The 10,740-nt window shown below is 38.7% G+C and overlaps 1 protein-coding gene across 1 annotated transcript; it reads left to right on the forward strand.

Annotated features, from left to right (window-relative positions):
* The first annotated feature begins 2,231 nt into the window (after positions 1–2,231).
* On the forward strand, positions 2,232–9,834 carry LOC110161056 (cholesterol 25-hydroxylase-like). Its single transcript, XM_020925765.2, has 2 exons — positions 2,232–2,768; positions 5,671–9,834. The coding sequence occupies exons 1-2, from the start codon at positions 2,347–2,349 to the stop codon at positions 6,026–6,028; spliced, it is 780 nt and encodes a 259-aa protein (XP_020781424.2). The 5' UTR covers positions 2,232–2,346; the 3' UTR covers positions 6,029–9,834.
* The last annotated feature ends 906 nt before the right edge of the window (positions 9,835–10,740 follow it).

Genomic DNA, 10,740 nt, shown 5'->3' on the forward strand with positions numbered 1-10,740 from the left:
TCTATCCAGATTTCGGGTGCTCTTGCTTCAGGGAGGAAGACATATTTTAGGTCAGTAAATCTCCATATATTTTTACCTGGTCCCTGAAGGGTTGACCAGCTTTTGTATTCACCCTGTGTGTGTCTGTGTGTGTGTGTGCGTATGTGTGTGTGTATGTGTCTGTGTGTGTGTCTGTGTTCCTGTCCACCCATGATAATTCCACCATTTATGAACCGATTGTCACCAAATTTGGTACGAGTGTCAAGCCCCCGTGCCCAATGCAGCAAAAAAAGTTTGGTGATGATCCGAGGTCATGTGAGGTCACACGGGTCAATTGAAAGGTCACGCCATTATAAAGGATAGACAATTTCAGCAAATTCTAAACCATCTGCGGCCTAAAATATTCACCCAATCATCACACAAGTTGACATCATTTGTATAGTAAAATATTAATAATTTTCCAGATAATCACTAATTATAACAGTTCCTTTCTCTCTCAGCATATGCTGTTAAAATTGGAATTGGCATGAAAATCATTTCCATTTCTTCTTTTTCTGGTGATACACAACACACTGATCTACAGTCACACAACTAACATACACACAACTCATGAAAAATAACATTTTGGTTCCACACTAGTAAACACAGACATTCTCATGTGTGACCAACATCACACACATGTTCATGGGCCTGTTCAGATACACACATTACATTGTGGATAAAATGATCATGTAATATGGACTGGGCTCCTCATAATCTGCTTCTGTGGTGATGAACTGACCCCACTGACGCCTCATGGGGACCAGGTTACTATCTCTGATTGTACTTTTTTTTTTGTTGTTGTTGTTTTTGTTTTTTTGCAGTTATAACTTTGGTCAGTCTCGGATCGATTCAGTATTTAAGTTACAGCTATAGAGTGAAGAGAGCCCCACACAACGTCATGTGATTACTAGAAATGGTCAATTTCCTGGAGCAATTAAGCGAACACGAAGTCGTTCTTTTAGTTTTTCAAGCTAAACAAGACCAAGTCCAAACCTAATATTGTTCTAAATAAAGGAATCATTAATCATTAAATGAATCATGAAGACTAGTTTAGTCCTTCCTGACAAACAAAAACCTTCCTGGCAAATAAAAAAAATATCTCCATGGAAAATTCAATGGACCATATACAAGAGATGTTACGCAGTGCACTTTTAAATGTGTTCTATGAATACATTTGGATTTTCTATTTTTTCAGGTAGTTTTTGCGCTGACTTGCCTGTAAAATAACACATTTTCATTCAACTATAACCATGCATTCACCCGTCATGCCCCCAGAAGTCCATGTTAAACTCCCATTTGTGGAGGTGTAATAGCAGATAAGTATAGTTTTTAGCAGCAGTTCTTTTCATCTTTCTTTCAGATTGAAATTACGGTTTTATTTCTCAGTTTAGACCACCACAAATGTTATACTAAAAGGAATAAACTATATTAATTGCTACGGAAAACTGGCAGCTGCTTACATAATTTTTGGGACACACAAGTCTGAGCATCATGAGCATTTTTTTACATTCACTGGAAATGCAGGGCATGACATAGGAATTTGAAAAGAAGGAGCTTGAACTCTTTGGAATGTTTAAATAAATCATGTTTATGTTAACTTCAAGATATCATTATCCTGGAATGTTCCACAGTATGACATTAAACAGTTTTATATATATATATATATATATATATATATATATATATATATATATATATATATATATATATATATATATATATATATATATATATATATATATATATATATATATATATCACTATTATTCAAATACAGGTGTTTTTTTAGCTCAAAAATACCTAGAAAAACAAACATTCTGACTGTGACTGTGACTGTGGGTCACCTCTCCACAGATCTGACCTGTAACTTGATCTGATTTGGTCTCAGAGAAGACAAAAAAGTTTAATGCCGTACTGTGGAACTTTCCAGGCAAAGCTCCATGGAGAAAAGCATTTGAGGGACCCTCCAGTATTAAAGTTACACAATGCACCTTTAAAGTGAACACATATGTTAGACCTGCATAGAAGATCCCTACATGACATCTCCGTGTCGATCTTCAGAAATCCCCTCCATCCCCGCGGGCTGTGTGACGGGCAGAGGCGGAACTCCTGTACTTGTATGGATCGTTTCCTCCGATGGAGTTCTGTCCCTCCCACCAGAAGAAGAAAACCTCTGCTGCATCTCTGAGAGGGTCAGAGGGGCTTTCAGTGCTTCACCAGGACACTTTTTGTGAAAGGATTTCAGTTTGATCTAAACACACACAACTTGTGTTGTTACAATTACAGCATCAGCGCATAGCCCACTGAAGGTGCTCTAAAGCCGTGATGAATGTGTCAACACACCAATACTGTTTACTTCAGGGGCTGTGGGACTTTGTGAGATCCGGTCAGGAGGAGATCTTGTTGTCCCCTTACCTGCCCGCTTTCAGTGCGTTTATCACGCACGTCCTCCTGTGCGTGCCGTTCTTTATTATGGACTTACTGTCGTGCGTCTGCCCTCTGATCCGCTCGTGGAGAATCGATACGGGTTCGGTGCCGAGCGTGAGATGCTGGATGGAGTGTTTGGGGAGGCTGACTGTCCGGTACCTGACAGTGGTGCTCCCCGTCACCGCGCTCCTGCAGTGCGCCCTGAAGACCCCCGTGTTACCCGAGCGAGCCCCATCCTGCTACCGGTTCTGCGTGGAGGTGCTGGCGTGCTTTCTGCTGTTCGACGCGCTCTTCTTTGTCTGGCACCTCTCCATGCACAGGTAAGAGCACGCTCTCCTTTTTAGGATTATGAAGACTAAGGCAAATTATGATTATTGCAGATACTACAAAATGAACCTGTTTGGCGTGAAGGAAATGTATGTCATATTTTCAGCCTGAGCCACTCTCAGAGTAAAAGCTGACTACAGCCTTAGGCTGAGATGTATAGCAAAAGAAAATTAAATTCAGTCAACTGGAAAAAAAAAAAAAAAAAGTTTTTTGAATGAGACTCTCACAAAACCTTTGCTCAGTTCACAGTATAAAATTTTTCTTTTGCTATGATCCTACCTTGACCACTGAGGGATTACACAGACATCTAAGATGTCATGACAATTTAATGTAGTTAGAAAGAGGAGAGCCTCATGTTGACCACTAGAGAGAGTCAGAGCGCGTTACAGAGCGGGACCGGCTCAACCTCTGTCCCGGTCAATCAGGAAGAGAGCGCGCCGCTCTCAGACTGTGACAGGGCAGCTGGAAATTCCCAGTTGAGTCCTCGGACTTTCAAGTCATTTTTGGACATGTGTTTGTAATGACGTATAGTGTGATATTAATTTGAAATAGTAAGACGGTCTGGGACGCAGGTTATTGGTTCCTAACTCAAAAAGCAAAACTCCAATAAGCACAGTTGAACTAAAATGCTTTTATTATATAAGAATGAACTTAAGTTACAAACAGCATGGCCTACTGTCTTATTTGCATAGTCCACATGAATCAAAACCTTGCACAATTAAAAGTAGAAATAAAAAAAAAATCTATTGTATGTATGTATGTATGTATGTATATATTTAATAATTAATTTCACATTTAAATTATGTCCAGAAGAATTGACAAAAAGAGTGAAATACTAATATAAGATGTTTGTCCAGATGTAAACTACAGGATTAGCAGAGTAAAACAAGACATTTAGTTGTTTGTGGAGATAATTACACTTAAAAAATTACAGCTTTTGCTAATTGCGTCTGGTCAAACTGGTTTGCGTGGTGTTTTCACAGCACCACCACTGGCCCTTTAATAGTCCTGCAGAATACTTTGACAAATGAGTCCGCTTTGGGGTTGTTCGGGGTCTTTTTTCTCATGGGTCGTTTTCTCAAGTTATCACGGGGCTCCAGTCATTATGTAAGTGACAGAGGACATATGACCCGGACAGGACGGGCCCTAAAGACAAATGTACTGCATCTGGGTCTGTATAGTAGCCCACATAACACATAATAGGATTTAAGCACCAGGAGACCAGGTTTGCAGTAATCATGACCACAGCCCCTCAGCTAATCCTCTGAATTGTTAACCTCCCGACCGTGCAGTCTCCAGTCTTGTTTTGAAACTGCACGGACATCGATCACAGAGACTCTCCCTCTAAGAAAATGTCAAGAAACGCCTGAGTTCATTTCTGTTTTTACATGAGGCAGTGGGGTTCTGTGTGGGGAAGCACTGAGTGTCACGGTAATAGACTTAGACAAACTTTATTGATTCACCAGGGAAATGACTTGGACACAGAAGCTCACTCAAGACATTATATTACAAATAAGGTCGAATTATATAAATGTTTATGTACAAGTAAAGTAAAAACAGAAACTTTGTGATATAAATACAGTATAATAGAATGGTTGATGGAGCTGGTCTGGACTTGAAAATGTGAGTCTTATTTAGGAAAACACTGATTTAAAGGTTTGATACATAATTTTAAAGCCCAAAAAAGACTAAAATTATATAAAGTGTATTTTCATAGTGTGAGAGGCAGACAGGAGACAGAGAGAGACTTGCAGCAAAAACATCTGCTGTCTTCATGGGGCAAAATAAAACGAAAAATATATTTTGACTTCAGAGGCAGAGATAGGGTGAGGAACTCACTGACAGGGGAGGAACTCTGAGTAGAGCCGCTGCTCCTCCAGTTCAGAATTGGCTCGGGCATCTGCTCTGGATGCCTGCAGGTGTTCCGGCCATGTCCCACCTTGAGGAGGCCCTGGGGAAGACCCAGGACACGCTGAAGGGACTGTGTCTCTTGACTGGCCTGGGAATGCCTCGGGGTCCCGCAGACGAGCTGAAGGAAGTTGATTTATCAGCTGGTTTCACTTTGTGAAAACTGTCTGATCTTGCAACATCAGGATTTGTTTGCTCAAGGGTAGACAGGTACTTTTTTATTTAACCAATCGCTGCTATTTGGTCGCGACGTATGTAATGCACCAGAACGCTTACTTATGTCCAAGTAATTGTCGGTACAACAGCAAACAAAGCAGAGAGTGAAAATCCTCGACCACACAGAATGTTTGGCTTCGTCTACATCCATCTCGACCGCTTTGTTTACTGTTGTGTTGTACCACAAAAGGGACCCAGACAAGCGCTTGAGTTTGACATCATGGCTTCACAGCTCTTCACTGATTGGCCAGTGTGGGTCTACAACTTCCAGGGTTCTCGCAAACTCTCTACTGTATTCTGATTCCTGACCTAGTCGCTGGAGAGAAATGAAATTGAGTGGAGACAGTAGGTGGCACCAGCCTGGCAAGGAGGAAATGTCCGGGGTGAAGGAAGTCTGGGAGTCCCTGCTTAGATAAGTGGAAGTAAATAGATGGATGGAGAGTATATATGTTGACCATGAGAGCATTTAAAGGGCACAAGGAAAAGGCCATGAGGCTTGAGCACCGCCTGGGCTTTATCTCCAAGCAGTAAAAGCTTCATGGAGACTAACTAAGTGGCAGATCCTCCACCTCTACCCTACACTGTTCACTTTAAATGAAAATGATCTTTAATATAATTTGAAATAATGGCCTTGATACCCAACAGGAGCCTTATAAGCCAGATGTTTCCATTAGTGTTCACAGGTCCAATAGCAGCTGTGTAAATCTCAGCCTGCCACATTTTTCCATTTTGTCATCCTCCTAACCAGTCTCATGTGTTTGTCTTACCCAGAATCCCTTGGCTCTTCCGCAAAGTGCACCAGGAGCACCACAAGAACAAGGCCCTGATCGCTCTGTCCGCCCAGGATGCCAACGGGTGGGAGCTGCTGTCCCTTCTCCTCCTGGCCCTCATCAGCTCCTGGTGGGTGGGGTGCCATCCCCTGAGCGAAGCCCTCTTCCACTTCCTCAACAGCTGGCTGGCCATAGAGGACCACTGCGGGTACGACCTGCCGTGGGGCCTGCACCGACTGCTCCCCAGTTTAGGACTAGGGGGCGCTCCGTTCCATCAGCTGCACCATACCAAGCACAAGTGGAACTACGCCCCCTACTTTACGCACTGGGACTTGCTTTTTGGCACGTACAAACAGTGAGCCGTAGATAAGGTTCAGTATACCAGTTTATCACTGTTTCTACGTGGTTTGTACCTGTTTTAGCAGCTGGTTCAGGGTTTATACATTTCAGGACATAAACAAGTAACCAAGCCAATGAAAAAAAAACGTAAAAACAGGCAGCTACAGAAACTTGAGTCAGTCCATCTTGCCGATTTCGTCTGATTTTGGAAGCCAAACACGGCGGAGTCTGGTTAGTACGTGAACGGAAAACCGCTTTTAACCTCCAAGAGCAACAATGGGGCAGCAGTGGCTCAGGTGCTCACTGTTTTCGTGTCGTTCAGCAAGACACTGCTTAGAAACACTGCGCAAGGCAGCTGTGGATAAAATAGAAGCTTACCGCCAACGAGTATGGAGTGAATGAAGAATGCACGACTTTTTTTTTATATATTTTTTGAGCCCACACAATACTAGCAGGGCATTAAAACTGAGAAAGATTTCGCCAACTTGTGGGAATCTAACCTTTGAATAACAAACGCACTTTTGCACTTTAGCACTTCAGCACTTTGTATAAAAAATGCATTAAAAAAGAGTGCTTTTTGGGGGGAAATGTTATTTTTCTAAGTGTGCAAAGATTTTAAAAGACTCTGTACCTGATTTTTTAGTCTCTTAAAAACTTTAAAAAATGGAAATAGCTCATCATAAAAGATTCGCGATGATCCAAAGTTATTCCTCGCTTACTGTATCCATTCCAACCATTCTAATTATTCACCGTGATGCGTTTCGAAGTGCTGACATCAACTAGCATGCTAACGTGCACTTCCTCATACGACCGACTCTGTTAATATTGGTTGTATATAAAGCAAGATTATTATGGACCTGGTCTAATAATATGAAGCGCAGTTTTGCTGTGACGGTGAAACTAACAAAAACCAGCATGTTAACGGGCACTTCCTGATTACTGGACAATAAAATCAAGCTCCAACTAGTGCATATTAATGAGGCATGATTTAAAATGCGTGCACTTCCTCAAACGGTAATTTCTCTTAATATTTGTCGAATATGAATTAGGGGTGTAACGATACTCAAATTTCTCAGTACGATATTATCACGATATGCATCTGACGATACGATATTTATTGCGATAGTGATTTGAGGTTAATATAATTCTAGATTGGACACTTTTAAAATACCTTGATAAGATTTTGGTGTGAATTATTTTTGTCTTAATCCCAAGAATTCAAGTCAAAAACATATTTCTTCATGTTGTCTGTGCTGAAATGAATCATGGGATATGTAGTTTCTGATGTTTATAAGATTTTGCTACTATAAAACATTTAAGCAAAGGAACTTATAATTCGATTGTGAGACTTTTGACGATACGATATCACGATATTTCAGGTATTGTTACATCCCTACTACAAAACAAGATTATTATGGACCTGGTCAATAAAACCTTATAAAGCAGAGTTTTGCCAAGCATGCTAACACACCCTTCCTGATTATCGGACAATAAAATGGTTTATAAGTAGCAGACAGACCACTGCAGACTTATTTTGATCTCAAGAGCCGCTTGTACGAGCTGTACCGGGGCAAGTCAAATACAAAACTCAAATACGAAACTCAAAAATCAGGTACAGGATCCAGCAATATTCGAAACAATGGGGCATTTCAGACCAAGCCCAAACTGTAATGTGATCTGAAGCTCGGAGATACGCATCAGGATTTTTTATGAATGACTTTTGGTGCGTCACTCTTTTATCTGTAATTATACTCAAATTAATGGAGCGTGCTGCAACCTGAACCGTCTTTACTGCATATCTAAACAAACGCTACTGAAAGAGACGAGACATTTCATCATTTAGGTCAGAGAGTGAAGACAAGACACTGCAGGTGAAAAGGAAAAATGTGTAAGTGTAAGTGTAAGTGTGAGAGTAAACGTAAGTGTAAAGATATCAGTTTGAAACTTCTCCTGGGCTTTACTCATATAAATGTAAGAAAAAAATCTATTATGAGTTTTTCAGCATGTAATCGTTAAGGCATTTTATGTATAAAAGCTGACAAAATTTACCATTTTTGTGATTCAAGAGCCAGGTTTAAATGTTGCTTCTTTTTGTTGACATATTAGATGATAAAAAATAAAAAAATAAAAAAATAATATAAATACATATACAGGGAGTTTTGGATATTATTTGAGAAAGCAAAATTTCAACTCAGTTTTTAGTTAAAGCTTCAATAAATCAGGCTTGGAATTTGATTAAAAAAATATATATATATATAATCATTGTTAAATACAAGAGGGGTGATTCTTATGTCCCATTCACACATGTTTGAATTTATTTTTAGTCTTTCTGCTTCTCCATAATCTCCAAATGCTCTGTTCCACTTTGTTTATTTATGCATTTATTTATTTGTGATGTCGTAAGGGACTATCTTTTACCTTTTCTTTAGCTGATTTGCGGAAATTCTGGGACTGAAATGATCCAAACGATTCTAGTGAAGGTGTGTGGAGTTTAAAAACACAGTGGAGCACTTCTTGCATTACCACATGACATCACAAGATGGAACAGAGTGTTTTCATATGCAGCTTTAGTATATATACTGTTTTTTTTGTTTTGTTTTTTTTTGCACTATGTAACTTTTGTCTGGTCTGTCACCTGTTTGTGTCCATGAAGATGCCATTGCTTTGCCTGGAATGTTCCGCAGTGTGGCATTAAACGTATGTACACTGAGATGATGCCACTGTAGACCCGGTGAAAGGTCAGATCTGTGAAGAGGCAAGCCTGCTCACATTCAGAATGCATGTTTTTCAATGTCATTTTGAGGGTTAAAGCCATACCGCGGAATATTTTCACAAAAGCGATAATAATTAATAATAATGTTCAATTCAGCTGGCTTGATTGTGAACATTGTGGAACTTTTATTTTTTTTCTTTTATACAATTCAATTCAAAGTCTTATTATTGATTTAGATGACTGAAACTGGTCAAATAATCACCGAAATCACTGAATTATTCCCAAATTCAAGCACTCATTTGAAAATTTGTGGTTACCTAGCAACCACAATGTAAACAAAGGCCAAAACTTGTTAAAATTACACAATGGATAAGCTTAGACTAATAAAAAAATAAATGGCAGCATGTTTATTTTGTTAAATGAAGGTTTAAACTGTTTTAGAACTCTGTATTTTTGTATTTTTTTGTTTCAACTTTTTTGCAAAAACTTAACTTAAAGGTGCACTATGTAACTTTTTGGTTAGGGATCCATCACCTGCTTGTTTCTATAGATATGTACCTTATATTTGTTCAATTACAGGTGGTTTTATAGTGCAAAATACAAAGAAAAACATTCTGGATTTGCATTTTGATGTGTAACTTGGTTTGGTTTGAAGACAGAAAGCTTTAAAACCATACTGTGAAACTTTCCCGACGAAGCAAAAACATCTCCACGGAGAAAATGTTACACAATGCACCTTCAAGTAAAACTGTGGCATTATTTTCCCACCAAACCATATCATAATTAGAAAAATATGAAAATCTGTCAAATGCACTTTAACTAGCCAAGGGTTATTGTGATTTTAAATGGCTTCAGTTTTCAACAAATGCTTTCAGTAATGGGCTCCAGATTTACCCCAGTGAGCCAAAGCCGACACAGAACAGATTGTATATTTAAGATTTACTGTACTGAAACGCTTTTGCACTGCTACAGAAAAAAAGTTTTGAATGACTGTAAATGATGTGAACAGTGTGTGGAATCATGGGAGTGTAAATATGCAAGTGAAGTGTTATAAATGTTTATATGTATTGTAGCAGGATGTGAGTAACAATAAAGATTATGTACAAATGTGAAGTGAGTCTTGTTGAGTTTTTACACATATAAGGGGTTCTGTGAGGAGTTTGCATGTTGTGTCTGTGTCTGGTTGGGTTTCCTCTGGGCACTAAAGTTTCCTACATCAACCCAAAACATGCGCTATAGATCAGACCCTCCGGTTGAGACAGTCCTGGGACAAAAATGTGACTATTTTTTCTGCATTTTGCATTATGCTTTATTTAACGTAAGTCTCTTGCTATTTCTGCTTCTTATTTAAAATTTATTATACAAGGTGTCCCAAAAAATTTGACATCATTTTAAAAGTATTTATCTTGAAAACTATCAAGTCTACCTTAAGAAACTGAACAGTTTAGGTGTTCATCATAAGTTTATTCTGAGACTTTATTTGCCAGTGTTAAGACCCAGCTCAATGGGGTCAGGGAAGTAACAAAAAATCCAAGGTGGAGAATGGAATAAATTAAGTAATGTTTAATTCACTGTTACTGTTCACTGGAATGTTAAAGATAAATTTACAAAAACAAACTAAAATAGGTACAGAAAATAACCAAACCATACAATAATATAATGCTGGCCCTCAAAACCATATCAAATATGTATTAGAGCTGTTGTTATTATTTTATATTTTGCTTGTTCTGAATTCAATGTTTAAGTAAAATTATTATTAAACATTTATTTTAATAAGAAATGGTTTAACATTATATATCTCGAAAGAAGAGAAAACATGCAGATGTTGTTGAAATTTTTCAATAAATATTTAGTTTGGCCCATGGCTTAGTCCCAGTTTTTCATTTTAACCCTATGAGAGTTTGAGTTTGACACCACTGACCTGACACAATTAACACAAAGAAAAAAAACAGGTCACGCAGGTCTATACAAAAACGAGGGATTAATCTAAGGGACACAGTAAAACTAAATCACAAGTGC

Source organism: Boleophthalmus pectinirostris, unplaced genomic scaffold, assembly GCF_026225935.1.
Source record: "Boleophthalmus pectinirostris isolate CB_2022bp ecotype Guang Dong unplaced genomic scaffold, ASM2622593v1 HiC_scaffold_4, whole genome shotgun sequence".
Lineage (NCBI taxonomy): Eukaryota > Metazoa > Chordata > Actinopteri > Gobiiformes > Gobiidae > Boleophthalmus > Boleophthalmus pectinirostris.

Coding starts and splice junctions, on each gene's coding strand:
- LOC110161056 (XM_020925765.2), top strand. CDS start 2,347: ATGAATGTGTCAACACACCAATACTGTTTACTTCAGGGGCTGTGGGAC. Junction 2,769..5,670: donor TGGCACCTCTCCATGCACAG/GTAAGAGCACGC, acceptor TGTCTTACCCAG/AATCCCTTGGCTCTTCCGCA.